The sequence below is a fragment of the Gallinula chloropus genome (assembly GCF_964237585.1).
Source record: "Gallinula chloropus genome assembly, chromosome: 3".
In the NCBI taxonomy this organism is placed as follows: Eukaryota; Metazoa; Chordata; class Aves; order Gruiformes; family Rallidae; genus Gallinula; species Gallinula chloropus.
This window is the reverse complement of record NC_140087.1, coordinates 23,123,776-23,151,564: the sequence shown is the minus strand read 5'-3', so window position 1 is coordinate 23,151,564 and position 27,789 is coordinate 23,123,776. Positions and strand designations below refer to the sequence as shown.

Here is a 27,789-nt window from a genome sequence, read left to right as displayed (position 1 = left end):
ATGGCCATGTGCCAGGGTCTGGGCCTGGGCTTCGGTACTGTTTATTTTAGCAGTGCAGACATACTGGTAGAGCCACTTTCCTCCTCTCTTTTCATGATTTGCTTTAGAAACGTAATATCCTCTGTCAAATGGGACTGATCCTTGCCAACGTGCTCCAAATTTATTGGCAAGGAACTGCAGGCAGTCAGCATGATCAAAGAGCATTAATGCCTTAGAAAAATAAGCTAAAAATAAACCAAATCTATGTATCATTTTCAACTAGACCATATACTACTTTTCAGCCAAGTTGGACAGTACTTGTTGCATGAGAATTAACTGAAATTCAGGCTCTGTTATGCTGCAAAAACTACCTCTCCTCAGACACGTCCTATCTCTCCAACTAACCGGAAAATCAGAAGTCAATTTACTCTTTTCCTAGTTGTGTTGCAGCCAAAATCATGATGAGAGGAAAATCATGCTGGGAGAAAGAACAAGACCAACAATAACAAACCGATATATTCCTCAAGGTTTAGGGTGCAAAAGGCTTCACAGTTAGTAGAATACGATCAGTTAATTCCATCTTGTAACAATAAACAATGAGTCGCAGTTGTATAAAATGAGTTTGTTTTAAAGTGGATGTTCAAAGGCATGTAATCTCCATTTAGCTTATGTTTTCACCATCTGTTTTTTATTCCTGACATTGTGGCTGTCATAAATTATGTGAAATATTTGCTCTTGATATTCCAAAGAATCTGAGCTTAGCGATGGGTGAAACACAGAAAGTTCATGAATTGGTTTCCTTAGAATATCCCAGCTATCTGGATCAGCCTGGTGCTCAGTGGGCATGTTTCCATTGGCAAAGAAGAAAACCACCAGTGCCAGCAGCCTTGATGGCATCTGCGGGTGAAGCAAAAGAATTAGTAAGTGGTGAGGGAAAACTTAACTTATTCAGGTCAGGGTTGGAAGCAATGTGGCTAGGAAATTACTGCTTTCCTTGCCCGTGGTACACTTGTTGGGTGGACAAGACTTCCTCTATTCAGTACCAGAAAAACACTGAGAATGTTTCAAGGCAAAGCGAGTTTTCTTACCAAAAGGCTGTATTGTCAGTGTTGCCTTTTGCAGTGACATTCTGGGGGAGAAGGCTCAATTATTTAGGGCCTGATCAAAATCTCATTGAATTCTGATCAGGAAGATAAGGAACCTAAAAGCATCCAAATTATTTTTATCAAATGATTTTATATTTTTAATAGCTTTTTATGTCACCACTGCTGCTGGGTTTGCATGCACCTAAGTACTTTGGCTAAAAGTTATAAAGAGATTTTATGGACTGGCCAAGTAACTAAAGCTATTATTAGTTGTCAGACTGTTGCAGAAATCACTCTTTCAAGCTTTCACTTTTTTCTCTTATTTCAGGCTGTGGAACATTTACTTTTTTGTCTTCTGCTGTTGCTGCTGTAAGTGGACTTCTGATGGGTTATGAGTTGGGCCTTATCTCTGGAGCTCTTCTTCAGATGAGAAGCATATTGTCACTCTCTTGCAAAGAACAGGAAATCATTGTAAGTTCCCTGCTTTTTGGGGCCTTATTTGCATCCCTTACCGGTGGATTCCTGATAGACCGATTTGGAAGGAGACTCACTATTATTATTGCATCTTCTTTACTTGTGTTGGGCAGTTTGCTTTTACTGCCCTATGAATCATATGGGATACTTATTGTGGGACGGATTGCCATAGGTATTTCCATATCTTTATCAGCAATTGCAACGTGTGTGTATATCGCTGAGATTGCCCCACAACACAGAAGAGGCCTCCTTGTGTCATTAAATGAACTTATGATTGTGATAGGCATTCTCTTTGCCTATATTTCAAATTATGCATTTGCCAGTGTATCTCATGGCTGGAAGTACATGTTTGGCCTTGTGATTCCATTGGGCATCGTGCAGGCTATTGCCATGTATTTCCTTCCACCAAGTCCTCGGTTTCTTGTCATGAAAAATAATGATGAAGCTGCAAGAAAAGTACTGGAGAGGCTGCGGGAAACATCAGATGCTACTAAAGAACTTACTATGATCAAGTCTTCCCTGAAAGATGAACATCAGTATAGCTTCTTGGACCTGTTTCGTTCAAAAAACAACATGAGGGCCCGAATGTTGGTAGGACTCACTCTGGTCTTTTTTGTGCAAACAACTGGGCAACCCAACATTTTATTTTACGCATCAACTATTTTGAAGTCAGTTGGGTTCCAGAGCAATGAAGCTGCCAGCTTGGCTTCTACTGGAGTTGGAGTGGTTAAAGTGGTCAGCACAGTCCCAGCCATGGCTTTTGTGGATCAAGTTGGAAGTAAAACTTTCCTGTGTATAGGGTCTTCTGTTATGGCAGTATCATTGGTCACTATGGGCTTAGTGAACCACAACATACACTTGAACTTCTCCAGCATCTGTAGAAGCCAGCCTCCAGAGGATTTCTTTCTCCAGAGACCAGGAAACCTTACTGGTGTCACCAATGGGAGTCTCAAGGACCTCTTTGCCAGCATGGCTTTACCAGAAAGGCTGTCATTTGACACACAGAGAAGCACAGACATTGCCAGGACAGGAGAACTCAACAGGACTGCCACATCAGCAGGCAAAAGCACAACAGGGTCTCATATGGAAAGTGGAGAGGTTCCTGTTGTCCTGAAATGGCTCTCACTGGCCAGCCTGCTTGTGTATGTTGCTGCATTTTCTATAGGCCTTGGACCAAGTAAGTATGTAATTTTTCTAACTCTTTGTAATGACTGACTTACAAGAGGATGAAGTGCCGGGATGACGTGCCCAGCTTGGCACCAGGCAGTTCCCAAGCTAGGAAAATCAGTGCTTTGTGCTGGTATTGTCATAACCGTTCTGGTGGGTCTGGAGAGTAGTTCTTAGGAATAGGTCCTTCCCATTGAGGTCAATGGCCACATCTCCCTTCAATTCAGCGAAATTAACTGGACCCCTTCAGTGAAGGTAAGAACTGGTGTGAGCTTTGTACAGCAAAAATATGGAGCCCCTGGCTACCTTTCCCCTTCTGGGGCTATTGTGTTCTTATATTTGGAACATTAAGATGAGGCATTTGCTGCTGCTAATGCATAAACACAAGGTAATGATATATGCCTCCATCAAATCTGCAAAATACCAACATGCCTGACACCACCTGAGGACCTGGCTGCTTGACTATATAACAATCCTCAGATATAGGGAGGAAATTCAAGGCATCATAGTTCATTAGCAAACTGTAGCATCATCTTGTGCCAAACAGCACAAGTGGAAGAACACAAAGGATCATCTCTGCACAGCTTGAGGTAGTGGTGCAGCTGCCATCGCACTCACAGGGTTCCTACTCTCTTCAGAGAAGAACATGTCCCAGGCACTAGAAATTAAATCTCTTCATTTAGTGTTTTTGTTTGTTTTGTTTCACCAGCACCTGCATATTATTGTTCTTTGAAGACATTAATTTTTTTAAGCCATGCTGTAAAACCCACATGCATAGAGTCCATTATTTATTAACAGACTGTGTGCTTTTGTGCCTGGGCTCAAACCTGCCTTGCAAACACACCGTGCTCCCACAGAACTATTATGATAAAAAGCTTGCCACAAGAATATAACCCAACAATTGCACTAACAGCAACACCCCTGCAGTATTTATTTATTTTAAACATTACTCACTGGGAGACCAGCGTGAGATAAGCATTCATTGCCAGGGCAGCGAGCTTGAATGTGTTATTGTAGCATTATTCCCTCCCTTGCAGCCTGAGTCTTGGGGCTGGATTCTGCTTTCTGTGACAGAGGTTCATAACCAGGGGTCCAGCCCCGAAAAGAAAACTTTACTTGAGCTCTTACTTGGATCATTCAAACACACATTTAATGACCCTCAAGGCAGGGGCACACACTTGGGCTTGGCCTCCTGTTGAAAGCTCTGTTGACTTGGCTCTAAGTGGGTTCCTGGTCATTTGAGTTGGCCTGATGTGACGTTAATGATAAGGACCTCCGTTTTCTTGAGGGCTACAGAAACTGAGGTGTGTTTGCCAGTCAGTCTAATCTGAGAAGTCTCTGAGGCCCATGCTTTGTTTTCTGACACCTTTCTTGTCTGAAAGCACAAATGCTCTTCAACAGCAAACGCAAAAGAACAGGCACCATCTCAGCTCCAGGATGTTGAAGTCATGCATGATAAAGCAATTTAAACTTGCAGATACATTTGTGTAGCAAGTGAAGGAGAAGCCAGAGAGATACAGATACTTGAAAATGCAGAAAAGTACTTTCAAAACACTTCCATGGCTTTAAAAATACAGTCTTTGGTTAAACTTGACAATATATAGAAATCGCAAGGGTCGGAAAACCAAGGGATTGTTGGAATCTGCCAAGGGTCTATTGTGGTTAAATAGTCTGGGTTGGGATGTGAGGTTATGATTTGTGTCTCAGACGCAGCCTTCAACATCTGCTATTTTGGAATGCAAATCCTTGAATGTATTTTAAAAGCCTGGCTTTCTTATCCTCAGTATGCCTTGCTTAGCGTGAGGAGAGAGAGAGAAAAAAAAATTTAAAAAACCCCCTCTGCTTATATAAACAGTTTTAACATGTTTATATTATTCGTCTCTAAATCTGGTCTGTGGCCTGGACCAGACCATTAGCCATTGTCTACTCTGCAACAGGAGGGAGGCAGGGAGGCTGCACTCCGGGCTGCCGCATGGGGTGATGCCCAGGAGCCTGGGACAGAAGCATGGCGAGCCCCGTGCTGCTGTATTTACAGTGCAGATTCTCATAGTCCGCATGCCGCCTGCCCAGCCTGCTGGCTGAGGTGAAGGTGGTGCTCGGAGATGTCTGTTTGGTACCTACAGGTCAATTCAGTCTCTTTTGGACAAAAAAAATCTTCCTCTTTTCCCTCTGCCCCATGAGGCTGTTTGTGGAACAAATTCACCCACTGTACTTTACTGCATTATGCTCTGGGGAGGTAAAGGAGAGTCTATGTAGTGCCATTAGGAAAATGGCACACTGTTAACAGGGCAGATCATGCAGCATGAACCCTAGCATCTTTTTTAATTACTTTGTCTTTTTTTTTTTCCCCTTCTTTATTTTTTGGGGGGAAGGATTCTGATCAAAGAGCTAGTTACAGTCCAGATTTGCACAGCAGGCATTTATAAATGTTCTATTTCTCCATGATTTCTCCTTTGTCTCCAAATTACATGAAGTAGATGGATATTTTTTTTAATGAACTAAACATATGCTAAATATATTTATCAAAGCACCTGGACAGGACAGTGTTGAGCACTCAAAAATAGACAGTGAGAGATAAAAGCCTTTTTTTGCATTATAAAAGAATTCACAGACTAGCAAGCATCTGCTTAGTCACTTTTTTTGCTGCTGGGGTGCTCTGTATTTACATCACCAACCTTTAGGCTAGATAAAAGGAGTATTTCTGCTGCTCTGCTTTGGATTAATTATGTTTGATGAACTGTGATTCAGCTGCTTGTTCATACTCAATTTCACACAATTATGAGGAGGTTTTGTAGGTGCAACAAATCAGTGTTGCATCACATCACGGAACAGCACATGCCGCCTCTCCGAGGGTGTTTGCAGAGGCATTTTAAGGCAGTTATTAGCTAAGAGGACTTACTTGACACCAATCTTTGTCTTGAGTTACCTTTGCTCACGTATCAGAAAGGTCAAAGGAGGATGAAGGGTTGTCATCAGGGAAAGATGCCTGCAGAGGCTGTGAGAAACTTCTCTGGCTGCCATGTGAAGGGTGAGGAGTACAGGAAGGACTTTTCATTATTTTCAGCACGTTTGCAAGGAGAGGCATTCAAACCATGCTGTGTGTGGAGGGGTGGAATTGAGAAACCTGAGCCTCACAGAAATACTGCTGTGCCTTAAGAAGGAAGCAGTGTGTGCAGGTTAATGAGATGAGCACAGTGTGAAGGTCAGTCACCGATTTGTCACCCAAGCCAAAAGGTCAACGTGACCCTGGAAATCAACTGAACACAAAGGGCACTCAGAGGAATTCTAGTCAGGGCCACAACCACGCATGGTCACTTACTAAATGACACGGGATTAAATGAAATAGTTGCAGAACATCTGTTCAATCTACTTGAGGGGGAAAAAGCAGTGGCTACTTCTTCTAAAGAGGGTCGCCTCCTTCACTAATCACTGTCGTGCGGTTCAGTGCGTTGAGATGCGGGAACCAGGAAAGCCAAACTCCTTGAGCATCAGCCTTATTTTCCAAAATAAAGCTGTAAATGTGAGACTCTTGGAGTTGGATGCAGCACATGCAAAATGTTCTTTTGTGAGTACAACAGTAGGGCAGACCTGGCATTTGTGAAACAGAGCCCTGATGCTTTCCTCACAGACCCGACAGACAAAATTCAGATTGGGGTGTCAGATGGCATCCGTTACCAAAGGCCTGCTTCTCTAACCTGATCATCTTTTTTTCCACCATTTAAGGTCACAGATTGAATAGGAACAACTTCCCTCCATATTTTCCTATATACTGCCTAAGTGAGGAGGTCTTACTGGGTGATCTCCCCAACAAGGAGATGAAAAGAGTTACAGTAGCACTGTATAGGTTAATACAGGGATGCTGTGTGGTCTGGAGGCAATCCTCTGTATTGAACAAAAACCAGAATAGCTCCAACAAGTCCTGAGTTGTGGAGCAAGCAATGCAAACTCAGTCCTCACCCAAGAGGGCATATAGTTTCCTAGTCTGAATTTGTTCTAGCAAATTGTCATGATTTTACCCCAGCTGAGAGCAGAGCTCCATGCAGCTGCCTGCTCTTTAAAAGAAAAGAGCAGGGGAAAGGGGTGGGGGAGGGGATGAGGCAAGGGAAGGGAAAAGGAAGGGGCAAATAACAACCCCAAAACCAAGAAACCAAAAGGCCTGCGGGTTGGGATAAGGATAGTTTACCAAAATAGCAGAAAGATAAAATATAACAATGCTAACAGGACTTTAGAGCAAAAATCTATGAAGCTGTTGATACACAATGTGTTTCTCACCGAACCCACAACTCAGGCCGTGCCACCCAGAGCCGTCCCGGAACTCGACCATCCCCCAAAAACCGCGAGTCCCGGAGCCGCTCCTGCTCCTCCTCCCATCAGCCCCCCTTTATACCGATCATGACGTAATTGGCATGGAATACTCTCCTTGGTCCGTTTGGGTCACCTGTCCTGGCTTCGTCCCTCCTTTCTCATGAATAGAGAAATATGAAGAGCTGAGAAAGTCCTTGACTGTCTGACAGCAACTAAACACATCAGGGTGTTATCTGCATGGCTTTCATTTTAACTCTCAAACACAGCATTCCATCCGCTGCTGCAAAATAAGTTAACTCCATCCTGACTGAAACCAGGACACAAATAAAAAGCAAGTGACCAAACAGGACTTGGGCAGCATCTCGTTACACATATTGTGAGAGTGCACTTCAAGGGGTTCCATGCCCAAGACAGGTTTTGGGGTTTTTTCTGTGGATTGGGGAACACTTTTATTGATAGGTGGATGTCAAATGGATGCATTTGGATTGTGTGTTTGGCATTGGTGCCTTGCTCAAAGGAGCTCTGCCCTCTCTGTTCAGTGCTTTAAAAAGGTTTCTGTATAAGAGAGAAGGTGTTCAGGTAGTTGGACAATGAACTTCAGGATAATCTGCTAGTGCAAATAATACTAGCTCTGCTGACATCATGGCAGTTCATGCTGGTGGTGTAGGTGTAAATCAAGAAAAGTACCTACAGGTGGGACTGAGGGGCAGTTTCATGAGATGTATCATCCTTGAAACCATTTAGATGCGTAAAGTCAGAAGGTATTTATGACTCTGCCAGATTGGGAATGAAGTTGTTCTGTTACTGCATGTCCCAGAGCAGCTGCCAGTTTTGTGTCCCTCTCCAAAGCCAAGATCCAAGCTCTCAGAGCTCTTTTCTTGGAGACCATGACAAGCTCTTCTTCCAGGGAAATTCTTGGAGCCATAGGGGTGCCCTGACCCCAAGCACACAGAGCCCGCTTGGCACACGCACAGCTCTGGCCACAACATACCCCAGGCAGATCCGTGTCTGCAGCAGGAGAAATGTCTTTTGGGTTTCAGGGCTTAGCACAAAAAATACCACATATGTCCATCCATTTAGTTATAAAATCTAAAAAGTATTCTTTTACATATTTCTGGTCAACAAATAAGTGCATAACAGAGCCTTGGAGGACAGATTTAGAACTTACTGTAAATCCTGCTTTTCCACATAGCTGTTACAGTCCCATCAAAGCCGTTTCCATGAGTGGGTGCTTGTAGGACTGGCAGTACTTTGGTAATGATTAAAACCTGTTAAATAGTAGAATTAAGTATCCATGGGAAGCTTTCTCAAACTGCAGTAATATGCCCTCTGTTATCTCAGCCGTCAGGTCAGTATTTCCGATTGGAAAACTGGAAGAGGAAAAAAAAAGAAGCATGTTCATCACTCTATCCACAGTAGTGTGCCCTTTAAACTTCTGAAGTGAGCATGTTACCCACAAACCAGGGGACTGACTGTCTGTAGGAGCACCTCGCCAGTGCCCAGGGCTGTGAAGTACAGACCTGCAGTGGATGTGAAGCCTATCTGAGAACCACATACTCCAATTTAAATGCAGTTTTAAACCCGTGTTGGGGATAGTGGGAAAGATGGAAGAAGGATCAGGCAAGAAAGATCAAGGAAGATAGAAGAAAGCTCAATGGTTCAAAAGAAAGGATAGGAAGGAAATAAGCCCCCTTTTCAATCAATTTCTGTCCTTCTTATGGAATCTTATGTGGCCTGAAGCAGTCTTTATGTAATTTATTATTTAAGCAAGAAAAAAATCCAGACCTGCAACATTCACTTAAAACCCAAAGAATTACACTTGACACAAATTTAGTCCCCTTGACTTAGCTCCTGTGATCCTTAGATGAACTAGCTACCTGAGTTAAAGCATGATCCATTAGCATGGCTAAATGCAGAACCATTTCTGTGTCTTTCACATGACTCACTAAATGCATATGCAAGCAAAACCCAGAACATCTGGTTTCATGTATGGCACTGAACAACCCAGGGACTTGATCATAGAGGTCCTACCTCTTGCCACCTTTGTGATACAGATTACCAAGGACTGTTTTTTCTCTGCCACAAAGTGCTCTTGGACCTGCTTTTGGCCTCCAAATGTCCAACAGAAACTGGAAAATCTTGTGGGAGAGAATCATCAGTGTGGAAATTCTGACCCTTTGTGGGTTTAGCTAGATGTTCAGTGTTTTGAAATATTGTAAGCCGTGCGGCCTTGCACTGGCCTGCAAAACACTGGTAAAAGATAGGGGCATCTAGAATGTTAGAGCAGCATTTCAGGCTTTTACAAAACATGTGGTTATTGTATTAATTTATAGTGCACATAAATTAGACATTAGCAGGCATTCATGCTCAGCATTGCTTTGCATGACATTTGTTTGCAATGTTTTATCTTTAAGCTTCTACATTTTGCAGCATGGCTGTGGCCTGGCCTTAAATGTCACAGAAATGAGCAGCAGCAGTTTTACGTTGTTTTGTGGTTTACTCTGGAAAAGGAGACAGTGGTGGGGATTAAATCATGTGCTCAAAAATAAGCAAGTGCTTAAATGCTTTGTTGGATCTGAACCAGAATAATAAACCTTGGAAATGTGCATGTTTCAACTGAGGATCAGTACAGAAAGTCCTATTTTAGTTAATTAAAAAATTCTCTTGGATTCTTTATTTTATGACAAGATTCCTAATGCTGTTCATTTGTACTGAATCATCTTTTAATGCATGCGTCCATGTGCTTTGAATATGACACTCCTAGTATTTTATCTAGTTCATTATTCCTGTGCTACTCAAATAGTGCCTCGTGGGGCCTTTATTTCATGCTGTGTCTGTACTATGAAGCCACAGTAGAACGGCAGGTCATGCTCAAACAAAAAATAAAGCAAGGACTGCAAACTGCCCGCTCTTCCCATTGCTTTGCCCCAGACAAGGTTTATCCGAAGCCCCTTTTTAACACATTAGCTAACCCAGGAACCAGCTTGCCTTTCCACAGGATGACTGGTAGCAGCGAAGTACAAGCCAATTTAAGCTATTTTGTAATAGTCGGATGCTGAATTACTGGATCTCAAATTGCAGGAGGTGTCCTCTAAAATACCAGCCATATCAGTTGGTCTTACCTAACTTAATCGAACCTACAACTTTGGAAGGCTTTTTTTTAGTGTGAAAAAGGTCACAATAAGGAAAAAAATGCTTTTGCAGTAATGAGACATAGCAGTGACAGTGGAAGCTTCTCTTTAATTATTTTAGGACTCAGAGTAGCCTTGTTCAACCTTGAGACTGAAATTATATACTGAGGGTGCACAACTGAAATGGAGGATGTCATTTTCACCAACATGTGTTCCTCTTCAAACTCTACTTTTAAGTACATGAATAAGAAAAAATCTTGGCAGATCTTCAAGCCAAGGACTTTGCCTTCTGAAAGACGGAGCCCTTGGTACTGTGAAAAGAGGGAGAGACCACACTGTACCCCAACCAATATCCTTGTGTCTCTGCAGCGATGGTGGTTCAAGCTGCTGTTGACAAGTGAGAAATTTAGTCCTCCAAGAAGCAAGATGTACCTAGGAAAGGTAGGGGACTACCTGTCCTTTGGCATCCCACACTCCACTTAAATAGGGATTTGAGTCAATATTCTGATCTCGGTGCTCTGGATTATATAAATATCTCTCTAATACTATGTTACTAAACCTATTGACACAAAAGCACTGTTTAAGAGGAATGACTCCTGTACTTAAAATTAGGCAATTTTAAAGTTTGAGTCGGGTTAGTCACTGCTGGCCAAAATTAAGCATTTTACCTCCAGACTCACTTCATAAAAAATATCTAGAGAACAAATAGTGCTGCCATTCTAACTAGTGATGGGAACTAACAATCCCTTTTTGTTCTACAGGCACATTATCTTCTGTCAAGTGGTGCACTGTCAAGTGAGTCTAGTGTACTATCTAGTACAAGCTTTCATCTGATAACCAAGGATGCCTCTTATTAGTCACAATTGCCCTTCTTGCTTTGTAGGTCAAGTGTGGCATTTAAGCATTCAGTAAATAATAGTGGCCTTTGATAATCATATCAAAGACAATGAAAGGTTTTCACTGACCATATTTTTGGAAAGAAGATCATTGTGACACTGAAATATGTGAAAAAGTTTACGAGGCATATGGCATGCTTCATAAAATCCAGTTTCCTTTGGGAGAGAGGGCTGGGAGGAATTTTGTAGAGGGAATCTTATCCTGGGCCAGCTTTGTGTTGAAACTAGAACCAACAGAAGGACTTCAAGTTCAAAGTCAGTATTTGATTTCACTTGTATCAATCATCAATACAAAACACATACTATAAAGTACAAGAAAATAATTACACAAGTAAGGTAAAAGTGTACAATCACCTAACTTACTGGCACTGCTGAGGAAGGTGTGGACTGGCATCCAAAACAGAGAGGATGGTAAGTCAGGAGCATGGTGTCAGGAGGCTGCTTCTCCCCATGGCATCTGAGTTTCTGTCACATCAATCTTTGGGACAAAGGCTGGGGAAGTGGACGCAGGCGGGCAACCAGCTTCTGTTGCCTTTGAAAATCAACACTAAGTCAGAAAACAAAATGAAGGAGAACTAAAAGATACTTTGTGCTGAGCAGACCCCGTGCCCTCACACCTTCTTTCTTGCTGCCTCCCTCCAGCAGCAACTCAAGCAATACATGAGCAGCAGTGGCCAGAGAGGGACTTAATAGATGGTTACAGGCCTCTCACGAAATGAGCCACTGTTGCAAAAGGTTGCTTATCTTTTCCACTGGGAGTTTTCTAAAGCATATGCACAAATCTCTCTCTTGCAAGAGGGAATCCTAGAATCACAGAATCATAGAATTCTCTGGCTTGGAAGGGACCCCAAGGATCATAGAGTTCCAACCCCCCTGCTACAGGGAAGACTTGAATTGCCCCATATTGCTGTGACCCAACAGCCCTTTTCTGTTGTGTACCCCCTTACAGACCAACATTAGTTCTTGGGTACTGGAAAAACAAGTTAATTTACTGATGTAGCCAGGTAGTTCCCCCTCTCCGTACTTATTAGAAGTAACATGTGTGATAATCTGCACTAATTCATACACAGCTTCCTTGTGAATTAGTGCCCCTGGCTGCTACAGTCATTCCTCTGCAAATGCCTCAGAGGCTTATCCTGGATTCAATATTCTGAACAAATAAACACCTACAAACAGGAATATGCATTTCAGGTTTTAATTAAAATGCTTTTTTTTTAATGATAGTATGTGATTTATTATAATAAGCACATTCTTCCTTTAAAGCTTTTTTATTTTTTTTTCTCTTTTTTCTTCTTGCTTGCTCTGCAAGTTGCTCTGTCTTGATGGAACAGTGTGTTTACATAACAAAGGATGAGAGAGAGAGAGAGACAGTGGCTGTGAAATCCAGTTGCGAATAGAATTGTCATCTCATACATCATTTCAAATCAACTTCTATTAGAGGACCTGAAAAGAAGTGCAGACTGTTATATGCCTGCTTATAGTAAAGCTATGGTGCATCCTACTGATATATTTGCTGCTGAGTACCTTTATTGGGCAAGATGAGCTACAAATCACATTAACTAAGACAAGCCTACCACTCCTAGATCCTTATACATCTATCACCTCTTGCAAAGCAATCCTTCATATAGGAATCACTGTCTGTAAGAAAACTCTTCTTGTCTCTGGCAATTCTTTCAAGCTGAAAATGGGTGGCAACTGAAGAGCACTGCAAATAGGTTTACCAATATATTGAAAAGCTTGCATGAAACAGGAAAACCCACACCAGGAATTATATAGTTTTTTCAAGTTCATGAAGATGAAAATAGAAAAAAAAATTAGTGTTAAAATGCAGGCTCAGAGTGGTAAGAGTGTTAGAGAAGGAAGGATGGATGGGGAAAAGCAGAGGTGAAATACATCTCACTTCTGTCCTTAACTGGCCCAGAAAAGAGGGGAAGGAGCTGACATTGGTCTCAGAGTCTCTGCCCCCAAAACACTCCTGCTGCTCTAATGTACACTGGAGGAGGCACAAGTGAAGGGAGATTTCCATTGTCCACTACAATATTCCTTAAAAGAAGCTCATGTGAGTGTTCAGCCTGTCTGAACACTGCCTGATAGTGATGCAAATATTGAAAACACCGAACAACAATTTTTATGTACTCTGATACAGCCATAGAGATAAAAGCATTAAACTCCACTTTTCCTAACATATCTTACTTCAAGAAGTCAGCCTAAAGGATTTAGAAACAGAAATGTAGTGTACCAGAAGAAAAGGAATTTAAGGTTTACCACACCACATCATCTCCTTTTGGCTCTCAGTGGTATCAGGTATCTTGCAACCAGTAGCCACAGAGCTGCTCAGAGAGAAGTGCCTTGAAGCTGGAGAATGAGGCACAAAATGTCTTCACCTGCAGAGACTGGGATGCACCCAGGGGCATAAGATTAGTTGAGGCTTCTCCTGACTCCCCTTCCTCTCAGCAGTAGAGCAATTCCACTCCTTTTAACGTGCACATGTGGGGTTTGACTCGACCCTTCGCAGGCTGGTACTCTGCTGGCAACTTACACGCTCTCCAAAGCAATATAGCTGCTCATTTGCTTTATATTTGCCAGTTATTAATTTTGATCAGCCCCTTCAGTCTCATATTATGGGACAGAGCCAGAGAGATAAATGCCTCTCATTAAGCAGAGTCATTGATTTTTAATGCCAGTCATGATCATCTGCTTCGGCCTCCTGCACAAAACAACGGGCAGAGTTTTGTTCCACTTGTGTCCTATCTCTTTTGCCTGCTTTAGCAAAGGACAAACTCCCTCTCACCCTCTCTTCTTCTCAGTATAAGCATCCCTCACTTTTGCCAGCCCCCCTCCCCAAATCTTCATCTGAGCTGCTGCGAAAACCTTTGCAGGGGTTGTGCTGTGTTGGTGCTGGCAGTGGTGCCAGGATAATACTGGTGTGCTCTAGCATCAGGTCCTCCCTGGACCAAATCCCAGCTCTGCCCCAGTGCTGCATCCCCTCAGAGATGTGCACCTCATTGCCATGCACACCACAAAGGGTTGTGCCGTCCCCTGGAGCCCATCTTTTCAGATCAAGGCAAAACAGCCTTTTGTGTCAAGGAGCTGGCCAGCTGGCCATGTTGTTAATACTCATCATATCCACAAATCAGGTAAATGAAAAATCTGTGGCATTTCATAAGGCTGGAAAAAAATTTGGTCCTGGAAAGCCAGTCATTGGCCATGTCCTTTGACTTCCTTCCTCATGTGGCATCTTGGCAGTGATGCTTGCATCCTTCCCCAGCACTGACCGTTTCTTACATGTTGTTACATGGTTTGTCTGCATTGCTGGTGGGATAATCCCTTCCTCATCTTCCCTCGGACCTCTTGTTGCTAACCACCCAGTCCTCGCTTTCAGTCTTACATACTTCTGCCTACTTCCCTCCTAAGCTGTAAATCCACTTAATCTCTTCCCAGAGTTTATATCTCAGAAACTTGAATTCTTTCTAGTATTGTAATGGTCGCTTTCTAAATCACTTCATAAAGAACTTGACCTCACACAATACAGGTATAGGAAAGGAAAAAAATGCTAAGCAGCAAATGTATAACAAGGGAATCTAATATTTCATTAATGAGAGCTGCTGAACAGCTTCCAATTTGCTTCTGCCTCCCGGCAGGAGGAAGGTCAAAACAAAGACATTTCTCATTCATGTACCTCACTTAAATGTTGAGCACCTTCAAGCTCACAGTACTTCTCAGAAGTTCACAGATGCTTCTGCCTCTCTGATCCGAGTCTGTAAATTTCTTAAAATTATTATTTACTGCATAGCTGTAAAATAAGGAAGTAAGGAAGAAATCCTATGAGAGTTTGAGACATCTCATTGATTATGTCCCAAATATAAAGCTCATCAAGTTGCCCATGTTGGTTCAAACAAAAGGGGCCACTCAATCAATCTGTTGCCCCGCTTCCAACAACAACCATTAGCAGCTGCTGAGGGAAAATACACAGGAAAAGGCACATGCAGCATGCACAGCATGTTCTTCTGGCTATCGGTAATTTTGTGAGCTTCACGAAAAATGTCAGGGATTTATTTTTAATATTGTGAACAATCACCCTTGATGGATCTTTTTCCACTCATACAGAGAAATAATGTTTTAACAGCCAGAATGTAATCATTTTAGCCCACTAATACTTTTCACATCTGAAGCATCCTGTGAAAGTGAGTTTCATAGTTGAAATAAGCATTGTCTGAAAAGGCACATCCTCCCACTGCTCCTAACTGCCGTCCCTGGTAACTTCACTTGGATTCTCTTGGTTTGTTTCTTTAAAAACATAATGAAAACCTCTCTGCTGTTCATCTCCACAATGTTATAAACCTCAACTCTCTTTCCCTATGCCGTACACTAGAGAGTCCTCTTCTGTTCCATTGGTCCTTGCAGCACCCATCACACACCTTTCTCCTTGGCTCACACAGTTCTGAGCTGACACAATCTGCATGCAGCATGTCAAATACAGTGGCATGGGCAGGCTCTGTTTCAGTGCACAACCTCTGTCTCCAGGGAGCTGATGCTGTCCCTGAGCTACCCACAGAGGCTCCAGCCGTGGTGGCGTGCTGGCATGGGGACTGGTGGCTAGTTTTCTCCATATCTGTTACTTATTTGCAAGTTAGAGCATAGGAAGTTCCGCACCAACATGCGGAAGAACAGGATGCCCGGGGGGTGTGGAGTCTCCTTCTCTGGAGATATTCAAGACCTATCTGGATGCCTATCTGTGCAATATGAGCTAAGCAGCCTGCTTTGGCAGAGGGGTTGGACCCGATGATCTCTCAAGGTCCCTTCCAACCGCTATGATTCTGTGATTCTATGTGTCGATAAGGGATTTTTTTAGTCACTTTTTTCAAAAAGTGCTCATTGCTTTGAGATCTTTTTGCAATTCCTTATGATCCTTCTTTGCTGTTATTATCACCAAATTTTTGTACCATCAGTAAGTTTTGCACATGCATTCAATTCCCTTTCTGGAGAGATCTGGAAATACACTGAGCAGATCTAGTCATCTCCTTCCACTGTGAAAACTGGCCTTGTCCTTTGTTTCCTATTATGAGCAGATATCGAACTGAGTACCTTCTTTTCTATTGTGTGACACTTCACCAAAGCTCTTTGAAACTGAAAAGCGCGGTGGCTCATTCATTTCGATCCCTAGATCCCTTAGTTCTTTCAAAGATACACAGCAAAAACTAGACAGCTCTTCCTCAAGACACTGCACATATCCTCCTGTCCTTCTTCCAGCTGAGATCACTTAGCTTTACCCTAGCTCTGGCCAGCAGCTCAGTACAGCAGTCTACCAGGGTGATCTCTTCTTGCATCCCCCACAGAACATTCTCTGCAATGCTCTCATGTGTCACCTCCACCATTCCTGGATTGCCATCCTCTCAGCCAGCAGACTCCCCAAAATATTTGGCTGCCTGGTGATAGTATTGAAGTAACTTTTCCACCATCCAGCTGTTCTTTCTTGGTTTGGACATGGCATGCACTTCTATGGAAGGATTTCTTCTTTCAGTTGTTTGATGAAGATCGTTGCTGAGCAAGTTCTTTTAATTTCATGTGGTTGTATGTGTACCACTGAAACATTTACCCTGATCCTTTTAGTTTCTTTATAGAAAAAGCAGGTTTACTCTAACTTTCTTCTCTTTTTGAAACAAAATGTGGTGGGCTTTTGGCTTGTCCATTACTACAAGAATATTGCTCTTGAAATGTTATAACCAATGTAACAGACCATCGTTGTGACAGTTACACCTTGAACTACCCTTGAACTTGCTCAACACTGAAGCGAGATTTTCTTTTTCGTCTCTCATTAGGTATCAGGCAAAGTGCTAAAAGAAACCATCATCTCTGGTATCTAAAACATACTCCCAGCGCTGTGCTCCATTATGCAATTTATTCAGCCTTGATGGGACCAGCTGAAACCTTCCATTATTATTCTGTTTGCTGCCTTTAAAGCTCCTGTGACTTTGTTTAGAGGTGAATGTCACCATGCCGGTCAAGGAGGTTTTTGTCTACCTGAAGCCTTTGCTCTTTCTATTTGGGCAAGGAATGTCAGGGTTTCAGTGGTGTTTAATGAAACGGTTAAGCTCTCCGATCCAACATAGTATTTTCTTCTGCATTGGCACTAGGTGTTCTTTTCTCTAGACTGTACCATAATAAAAGACCATTCAGCCATGCAATATTTCTTAACTGCTGTCAATATACAACTCCCTGCAGGTCAGCAAAGGTGAGTTATTACCTGCAGCCACTGCAAGAACAAATCCCACAGTTGCTCAATCTTGCACATAGACTCATGCTGAGCCCTTACCCACATCTGACCCGGGTAGCAACAGGCCTTTTCCCATCCCTTCCACCACCACCAGCCAGGGGTGTCAGGAGCAGACACTGAAAACTACCAAGTGTGTGTGTGCAATGTGGGTACTGTCATGGCGTCTTTCTGAAATAATGTCTGATTACACAGCAGATGGAGGGGTGAGTGGGAGGCGTTATTTGGATGCCTCTTTTCAAGGATGGGCTGACATCTCCTGTGAAATGTCACTGCTTAGGCTGGCGAAGGCAGAGCACATAGTTGGCTGCAGTGACTTTGGGTGAAAATTCTGCAGCACTGCCCGCACACAAGGTAGCAGCAGTCACTATGAACAGGAGCCTGAAACCAGTTACTGGCTCCCCAGGAGAAAGCCACATCCCCACTGCACCTACAGCAGCTGCTGCTTTTTTGGCAAAGGTACAAATAGTAAAAACAATCCCAGAGAGGTGCTAAAAGCAAAGAATCGATTGTTATCGCTGCCTCAGCTTGGGGAAAGGGATAAACAGAATGTAATAAGTCTCAGGTTTCTGTAAGTGCTATTTCTCCATGGGGAATAAGCCTCCTCGCCAGCTAAGCTGAGGTCAGGGCCATGCCAGAGGAAGTAGCTACCATTAAGCAGACACGAAGAACAGATCTGGTATGTCGGTGGGATCTGTCTGAACTAAATAATTGGTTGAAACAAGAGTAGCAAAGTACCACTGCAGCTGATGCAGATGCTCAAGTATTTTGGTTCCTTAACAAGAAAACAATATGTCTCAAACCTCCAGACAAGCTGTAGTTAGCCTGAAAGGGCCAGCCTGTCCTTGGAAAAATGCATGGTAGCTGAGCTGCCACAGTGCCACACATTTCAGCTGTGGCATGGCCAAAGTGCCTGCAGAAAAAGTTCATTCCTGGAGGTTGGCTTATGCCCTGCAGAAAGCATGTTCAATTCTTTCAAACTTTATTTGCATCCTGTCTAGCGTGCCTGCGAGTATCATCTCCTCTGCCTGGCATGGTAAACAACCATTTTTCCAACCGAGCTCAGCTGCTGGCTGCCTGGCTGTCCTACGGAGACAAACTCCATGTGTGCACCGCTCGGAAGGGCTTATTTGCCTCTTGCTTACTTGCTGCTTTACATTTCAGCTAGTGCTCCCTGTCACGACATGTTGTATCAGCTGTGACTAACGATACTGGTTCCAACAGCCCGGATGCTGAGGAGGGACAGAATACAATAAAGAGATTGACAGGGCCTGGGTTTGCTCAGGCACAGGGCTAGCTGGCCTTGCCCGAGAAGCCTGTTCTCTTCTTCTTTGCCCCTTCCCCACATGTAGAGACCCCACAGAACACACCCAGGGCATTTCTTCAGAGAAACGTTTGTCTTGTCAGCAGCAAGTACATTAGGCTATGCTGTGATCCAAGTCAGAATAAAACCTTAGGCCTCTCTCCGGCTGCTGCTAGATGTGGTGGCTGTTAGGACTGCATACTGCTTGCCTATGTGTAACAATGTTAGACCATCATACTGTATAGTCTTGATTCCCCAGGATAAAGTCACCAGTTGGCCAGCTCATTCCCAGTACGGGCATGATGAGGCTCATTATATTTTTTCCCTAAAAGTTAAGATAAATCTGGGGCAGCTCCAAAAGCCATTAGCTAATTCAAACTTGTGATACAAAGAAAACTAGACTAGAGTGTGCTCAAATCTGCTCTGTTGACTCAAGGCGCAGGGCTCTTTTTTTTTGTCCCTTTTAGCTGGTCCTTTAAGCATTTCATGTTTTTATTCCTTTGCCAGTACTGTCATGCAGGCCTCTCACAAGCATCAGAAGGGATATTCCGGTGTGATGCACACTCTTATCCACAGGAATCTGTCTTTAAAATGTGACTTTAAGGTTGCACAGTGTGAGCGTCATGAGGAAACTCCCATCTGGAATTGTGTAGAAATGGCATTACACAGGAGCAATTTATAATGGCCTTGTCCAGGGCTCTGAAGATACGGTTCATCCATGTGTACCTTTCCTTTGTTTTCTTTACTGTCGAGCTGGTTACACAGCCAGCCCTCCCTGCCTGAATTTGGTTTTGTGGGCCAGCAGCACCAGCATTTAGATCACCTGTGTTGTGGTGTGATATGAAGGACCTGAAAACTGGTCTCTCTCTCTTCATTTATACCTCAGCAATCTCATTTATACGGAGCGGACAGCTGGAATAGCAAACCTTCTTCGGTGTGGCAGGTTGATTTATAAGGTGGCATAAACACACAGTGCCGCTCCAAGCCTGAAGATTACTTTGGTTTGCTGCCCTGCTTCCATTAGCATTACGTCGCTTGAGAGTTATTTAGTGGGAGGTGCCTTTCACACACAGAGCTCACATCCCTGGCTCTGTGCGTGCATGTGCATGCGTGTGCATGTGCATGCGTGTGCATGTGCACATGTGCGCTGGCACTGGTGCTGCCCGTGGGTCCCCCTACTGCTCACTCAGACAGCAGAGCAGGCACGATGCCCTGGTGTGAGGCAGACCAGCAGCGCAGGCCGGTCCCCAGGGGCTCAGGCCAACAAAAACCTAAAGTCCCTGAAAATTACCTTGTTCTTTCAGGTGGCCTCACGTGAGTTCATGGACTCCCTGAATTTACAGCAAAGTCATCCTTTCAGAGGCAACATCTTTTTATTGTGCTGCTTCTATTTCAGTGTCCTGGCTGGTCCTGAGTGAAATTTTCCCTGGTGGGATCAGAGGACGGGCCATGGCTTTGACATCTAGCATGAACTGGGGTATCAATCTCCTCATCTCCTTGACATTTTTGACCATAACTGGTAAGAATTCTCTGTATCACTCTAAGTTGATGTTCTCCTAGTGGGAAAAATGAATCTTTCCTACACGATCAGCGTTACTAAAATTGCAGCCATGATGCCTCCGGAGCCAAATTCAGATCTCCGTTTATGTGCTGTTTGTTAATGTCATCTCACCGTTCCTACCACACTGTCCTACATTTGTGCTAGTAATTGCAGCCCCATGCTGCTGCCCAGCAGAGCATATCGACTCCACAGGCTATGAAACCCACCTTTTAAAAACACCATCTCCTAAGTAGGTTGAAAATATGTAATATTTAGGCTTCAGTTCCATGCCCTTTGAAGTTGATGGAAGTTCTGCACTAGATCAGACTGCAGCTTTTCTGATCAAGTATTTTTAAAAGGCAATCCCACTGAAAACATTCCTTTTCACAGGCTTGTCCTGGCTTTGAGCAAATTTCCTTAAGAAAAAGGTCTTTCTTTGTAAGGGAAAATATTTCATGTTTTACTGCAAGAAAGTAGATTACCATATTGTAACTTGCAATGGGATTATAAACAAGGGAAAGCTTAAGTGCGGATGTTGAAGTTCACTGGTCAGCAAATATTATTTTTTTAAAAAAAATAATTTCATAAAAAGTTTTGCAAAATTTAGTTTTCAAGGTTATTTGGAGGAAAATATGTGCTGAAAATCACATATGAGCCTGGAAGAGAAATTCCAGGTTTCGTCTTACACTACATCGCTCTCCACCTGAGGCAGGCAATCAACCCACAAAAGGTTGTATGATTTCATCACATTTCATCAATGTAAAATGGAAAATGCATTTTCAGATGGATTTGAAAATGAGCGTGGCCTGTGACTGAAGTGGGTTTCACATAGATGTTTTCTAAAAAAAAAATAAAACCAAAAAAAAAAAGAGAGTGCAAAAATCCTTAGTACTAACTTGATTAGAACTAGGAAAAATATGCCAGGCTAAACTCCACTCACTGCACTTTGGTTCCCATCACAGGGCAGTCACGAACTGCCCAAGCTTTTGGACAAAACCAAACCGGAAAATGCTGTGAATCCCTTCCAGCTGCCAACACTTTGCTCAGTCCTTGGACCAGATTCAAGCTATTTCCTTATGAAATGTCACTGAAAGCAGAGAGAGCAGACCTCGGTTCCTCAGCACCCACTGTTTCACCTGAAGGCCCCCTCCTGTTGTGCAGCACCTCGTGTCCTTACTCTGGTCTCGGCTTCCATGAATGCAAAGCCGCAGTAGCTCTGTTGGCTTAGCTGGGCCTCACCTGGGTTTATGACAGCGTAACTATGGGCAAATATGGGGCCCTAGTTTGGGGGAAAAAGGCAGAATTGGAAATTCTGCCCTCGAATGAATACACGTGGAGGTGACGGTGTCTGGCAGCACCTGCACTCAGCTTCCCGATGCAGAAGGCACCAGCTGGATTAGCAGCTTCAGCAGCAATTTTTAGCCCACGACACAAGTGACAAATGTCTCAACTGTCTGGGTTAGTTGTAGCAGGGAAAAGGGCTAAGGGGGCTGCAGCAGCCTGTTCACATATACTTTACTTTCCAGTGGCTGCAGAGCGTGTCCCTCAGCCTGAGGACCTCCCTGCCCCTGGACTGTGGGCTCAGGAAACCACAAGTTCTTGGCTGGCCCCATTAGGAGGTTATTCTTGGACCTTCTGGCATGGGACCCGTGACTTGCAGGGGGAATGCTGGGAACTGGCAGATGTAGGACTGGCAGGAGACAACTGCATCGGTCTGACAGACTGCTTGGTTTTGCTCCACAAAACAATGTGCAACAAAACCAGGCATGGGTGAAAATTTGGGGTGCTTGTCACCCCCTGTGCCCTTACACAAGCCAGTAACAATGGCTACTCACTGTTCACATCCAGAGTGACCACAAGCAAAGTAAATCAACAGGTTTGTGCTAAATGGGTCGATATGGGGCCAAAAATTTTCTTTCATAAGGAAGAAGTAAAGCCACTCTTCTTTTTCAAATTATGGCCAGGCACAAATAAGTGAGCCGAGAATAACAGCCTAGTTTCTTTCTGACTTTTCCTGTGCATTAGGGGCTGAATTCTACAAAATTATGCCCATGGAATAACATTATAATATTTTTTAATTTTAAAATATATGTTTTCTTCCTTTGTAGAGCTCATTGGGTTGTCCTGGGTGTGCTTCGTTTACACAATAATGAGCCTAGCGTCCCTGGCTTTTGTTATTGTGTTTATACCAGAGACGAAAGGATGCTCTCTGGAGCAAATATCCATGGAACTAGCAAAACAGTAAGTACTGAGTGTGTGACCTCACCCCTCAGGTGCCCAGAGGGACAAAGCCCTTCAACGCCACATGCTAAAAATAAAATGAACCTGCATTTGGGTTTTTTTTCTTTTCTGGAAAAATCAGATTCTCTCAAAGCTTGAGCTTGCATGGTTTCCAGCAACCTCGTGAGGAGGGCAACTGTGTTCTCAGGTTGAGGTCTCTGTGTCTTGGCTTGCATGCAGAAAAAGGGAAGGAGAGAGGCCAGGCTGTATCTCAAATACTTCAAGACTTCATGTGAGTTTTGATAGATCTTCTAGATGGGTATTTTTTGGTGCATTTACTGAGTCCTGTGACTCTGTAGACCCTATGAGCTCACACCCAAAAAAGGTTCTTCCAGCATGAGTTTTGTGTCCTCACCTCACCATAGAAAAAGAGTAGAAGAGCAATGAGAGGAAGAGTGTTTGTGACATGAGTGCCATGTGCCCGCTCCTTTAATATGACCCATACTTATTGGTTTTGTGTCTTTTGATTCTACCTGTCTTTTCTCATCCCTCTGAAGTAGAGTGTCCCTTGGAATTATATATGTTCAACATAAGTAGCACACTGATTTGGACAGCAGAATTAAACGGTCTGCTGATACACTTGCTGTGTACTTCTAATCTCTATACACAGGTGTCATTAAATTAAATGGGCAACTTTTGCTATCAATTTGCTACCATCCTCATTCTTTTCAGTTGTTTTTGGCCATAAAGAAATTATAGGGGAAAAAAAGCATCCCTGGTTATTAAAATGCAGCATTCTCCCAGTCTGTTCAACAGGCTGCTCCACAGCAGCTACTTGTTTTTTTTCTTGGACTCATCTCAGAAGTTATCAGCACGATGAATAAAAGGATAGATAAATGACAGGGAAAACAAATTAGCGGACAAGATGTTTGCAGGGCTGATGGCTTGGGGTGAGCCAGTCCTCATCACAGCCGGTGACATGCTGCTGCAGGGAGGCAGCACCCCCCAGCTCATCCACACCCCCAGGCTTCACCGGGCACTACAGACCCTTTCCCTCTCTCCCCACTGCCTGTCGGCGGCAGGAAGGACACAGAGGGACAGAGGCAAGAAGGCACAGGTAGAAATATTCAAACTGAAGAGAAGGCATGTACCTTTTTACAGTGGAAGTGATCAACATGCAATCCTGTGTTTGCGGTTTTGAGATTGCCAGAGAGTAATTTGTATAAAGGCTGAGCTGCAGCTCGAACGAGGCTGTTCACGGGCTGGTTAAGGGCAGCTCTCCCGGTGCAGAAAGCCGGGAGGGAGCAGCGGTGCCGCAGCCCTCGGGATCTCCTTCCCAGGGGCCCCTGCTTCGTGGGCTGAGAAACTGGCGCTCGGGCCCCGGCCTGCGCTGTCCCCAGCCCCGCACCCTGCGCCCTCTCCTGCCTCCTCTTGAGAGACACACGTAAACCCACGGGCAGCGGGAGCGGGGCAGCCGGAGGGAGGGCAGTCGAAAGGGGATCCAGTCGCAAGCGGGGCAGCCGGAACAGGGGAAGCCGGAGTAGGGGACCCAAAGCAGAGCAGTCGGAGGGGGGACAGCCGGAGAGGGGGCAGCCGGAGGGGGGCCAGTTGAAAGGGGGTCCAGTCGAAAGGGGGGCAGCCGGAGCAGGAACAGCCGGACGGGGGTCACCGGGAGTGGGGGCAGCCGGAGGGAGGGACCCTGAGGTGGCCGCGGCCGCCCCGCACGCAGCGTGCGGAGGGGCCGCCCCCGCGCGGGCAGGCGGGGAAGCGCCGCGGCCGGCGGAGCATCCCCGGAGCCGGGGAGTGCCGGTGGCTGCCGAGGTGCGGGCAGCCTGCGCAGCCGTGCCCGGAGCTGCGGGTGTATTTCGCGGGCAAGGCGCCCCGCGGAGCTGTATGCAATGGCACAGCTTGTCCGATTTGCTTCGCTTCTGCAGGAAGTACGTGCAGACCCCCTTGTGCTGGGTGAGCCAGCGCAGAGAGAAGCTCATGCCGGTGGAACTTGCCAAGAGAGAGAAACAGCAGCTCTGCTAGACCTGGGGCACCCAAGGCAGCCTGCACCAAAAGACTGACACCAAAAAAACAACCCAGAAACTTCAGCGATGGTCACACTCCGATGGGACACCTGGTATCTTTATTATACACGAGATATTCTCTCTTTCATTTCTTAGTAGAGCTTCTTTCAGTGGCAGTTCACAGCCAATATTAAAGTTTGTTGTAGTTTGTAACTTACTGGAACCTCTGTCTGTTTCAAACCACTATCTCTCACATCCCCTGATGTTACTCCCCTCTTGCATAAGGGGGTAGATTTAGATGGGATAGTAGGAAAAAAATCTTCACTACGTGGGTGGTGAGGCACAGGAACAGGTTGCCCAGGGAGGTGGTGGCTGTGTCACCACCCATCAAGTGTTGGATGGGGTCTTGAGCAGCCTGGTCTAATGAGGGGTGTCCCTGCCCATGGCAGGGGTTGTCAGAACTTGATGATCTTTAAGGTCCCTTCCAACCCAAACCATTCCATGATTCTATGGTTCCATGTAGGAGGTGAATGGAAATTGGAATACTGTGCATAATTCTAGATATCTGCATTCAACAGGAGTCCAGCCTTGGGGGTGCAAAGAATGGGGGTGCAAAGAATGACTGGGGTGCCAAGGAGAAGGGAGAGCCTGTCTCTTGGGAGGAGCCCACCCAAGACCACCCTGTTTAGCTTAGCAACAAAGGGGCTGAAAAGGGTTAACAACTGTCAGCATATTAGGGAATACACCACTGTGGAGTAAAAATGTACAACTATGATGTGTAAAGGATGATGTTAGTGCAGAACAACTGGGTATGAACCGTTTATGAATTTAATTAGAATTCACCTTAACAGGATTTGAAAAAAAATCTCTTTGATCAAAACTGAATTACTTATAACACAGAGGGCACTCAGCTTATGAGAACTTTACATAGTTTCCTGGGAGGGCTTGGATGCAGTGACCTAGTAAACAGCCATCAGAAAACATAGTCAAACTGTTTAATGAGGGGGTATTTGCATAATTGATTACTCTAGAATGAGGATGGCCTTACAGAAGAGAAGATAGGATTTCCTTGGCTTCCCAGTCCCAGGAAAGGGAGGTCTGGAGGTACCAGAGTTGATGCCAAAATAATTTTATTTCTCAATGTGGGGCACACTAGACTTTGACTTTTGAATTCAGAAAGGGAGAACTGTGCAGTACAGGGCAGGTCAAAAGGAGTTCAGAAAACATAATCACTGCAAATCATAAATTGTATCAAATTCTTGGTTATTGCTTAGCAAATCTATCCCAAAGTACTCAACAAGCCTCTACAAAGGCTTATCTATATGTGTCTCATAATTAGGTCTTTTTTTCTTAGAAGGTTAATGGATTGCTAGAATGATCTGTAGATGAATATTTGTTAGCAAATAAATGGTTCTTTGTTTAAAGCAAAAAACATGCTTTAAAAGCATGCTGGCTGTCTCAGGAGCGACACAGCGGCATCTCTTCTAGCATTTAATTGAGGAAGGAAGACTGACACCGTCAGCTGGAGTGCAAATACTAAACTAATCACTTGATCCCACTTCATTTGCTGTCTCACAGCATTAGAACCACCTGACTGTGCACTGCACTGAAGGAACAGTAACTTACTGATCTAGGTAGAAGTTTTATTTCTGAGCAGAGTGCATCAGTTCTGATCAGATTCTCACATCACTTCTGGATACTGACATGGCAAATTTGTAGGAGCATGTCTATTCAGACAGTGAGCATGTGCTCAAAACATGAAAATAAACTGCTGAAGCCAAGGACACGGTTTGCCAGAAGTCTCTGGAAATTCAGCTACATTGGGATGGGATCCTACCAGTCAAATCTGTACCACGACTTTCCTGCATCATAAGCTTTTGGGGAACCAGTTTAAAGCCCCTGTTGGACTTTTGGTACAAAGGTCAGGTAAGTAGCTATCACAGTGCAGGATTTCAACTGTGCAGATCCCTCGTTATCTAAAACAAGTGAGACTCTGGAAGAAGCTCTTCCACTGGCCACTGGCTAGCTGGTTGGCTTATGGGTTCCTTATTTTTTCTGTCCTGATCCTAGAGCCCGCAGACCTCACAATAACCTCATGGGTGCCATAACCCCACGCTGCTTTTAAGAATGCTTATGATACAGTTTTTGACATACAGAATGTATCAAAGATTAAGTAAAATCTTCGCATACATGGGAGCCCTTTCAACATAATCTATAGGAAGTAACAAGACACCAAGCAGACACAGAGCACACAACAGTGGGGCTGTGCACCTGAGACATAGGTGACTCAGACCAAAGGTCCCATCAGAAGCTTTTTGGCTTCTCATTCCTTATGGGGAATCTGCAGGTTCCCATCCCAAGCTCAAATTCCACCCTGGATCCCAGGTGCTTCCATCTTTTCCACAGTCATGAAAACTTTAATTTCTTCTAGTTTGAATTTTCCAATAAAAATTGAAGAAGTGCTAAGAATTTTGTTTGAGGTCTACAGTCCTAGTGTCGACCACAAGAGGCTAGAAGAGCTCCCTTTGCCACCCACAGGGACAGAGCCGGTAGCAAAGTCTTGTGCTTCCCTACCACAGCAGTACCCATTTACTCCATGCTTGCAGCAGGAGGAGCTGGCAAAGGTAAGATTATTCCTGTAGCGTCTACAAAAGGGATGTAAGAAGTGTTAGAGCTCAGCCACATGAAACTTTCACAGCAGTGTCAAACAGAGAGCTGCAGACCTGGGTTTGGAGTCATGGGTGAAGAAGGCACGCAAAATGCAAGGGGAAGTGGTCAGACATTGACTCTGGTGGAGAGGAAAGGGTCAGCTGAAGTTTTTAAGCATAGATGTTTCATGCATAGAAGATTGAACCTTAATTTTTCACATTTGGAGGTGTGATGGACTCAAGAACCAGATCATGGCCATGAGCTGTAAAATTTGGTGTATTTTGGTGTATTTTGATTATTAAAATGTTTCTTTTTGGTTTTGGTTGGGATTTGTTTGGTTCACAGTGTGAATTTTGGGGTTTTTTAACCACAGTATCCCCAAGCAAGGAGCAGTTTTGAAAAATATGAATGTTTTGCTAGAGAAAATAACACATCCTATTAGTGAAACAGAAAAAATAATAAAATATGGGATACATTGTCAGTACCATGTGTTGCCTAATGAGATGTGTCAAGCCTGAGAGCCTGGCAAGTATTTGTTGATGAAAAGCAAAAGATCTAGAAGAACTTTTCAAGTGCCAGCAAAGGACTGCAGGCTGGACGTGCTAATACTGTAAAGCTTTCTCCTTACATCAACAGGGACGTTTTCTTTTAGAAAACATAGAAATTCCACTATCAGCTCTGAATGCTTGTAAAATCATCTTGTCAAAAAACAGAGTCTGAAACCACCACTTTCAGGGTTTCAGCTTGTCGATATCTT

General features: G+C 44.1%; 1 protein-coding gene across 1 annotated transcript; it reads left to right on the top strand.

Annotated features, from left to right (window-relative positions):
* On the top strand, positions 1 to 24,594 carry SLC2A12 (solute carrier family 2 member 12; the record flags this gene model as incomplete). Its single annotated transcript, XM_084262352.1, has 5 exons — positions 1 to 34; positions 1,393 to 2,715; positions 20,008 to 20,130; positions 22,260 to 22,392; positions 24,306 to 24,594. The coding sequence occupies 5 exons, from the start codon at positions 1 to 3 to the stop codon at positions 24,400 to 24,402; spliced, it is 1,710 nt and encodes a 569-aa protein (XP_084118478.1). The 3' UTR covers positions 24,403 to 24,594.
* Between the last annotated feature and the right edge of the window lie 3,195 nt (positions 24,595 to 27,789).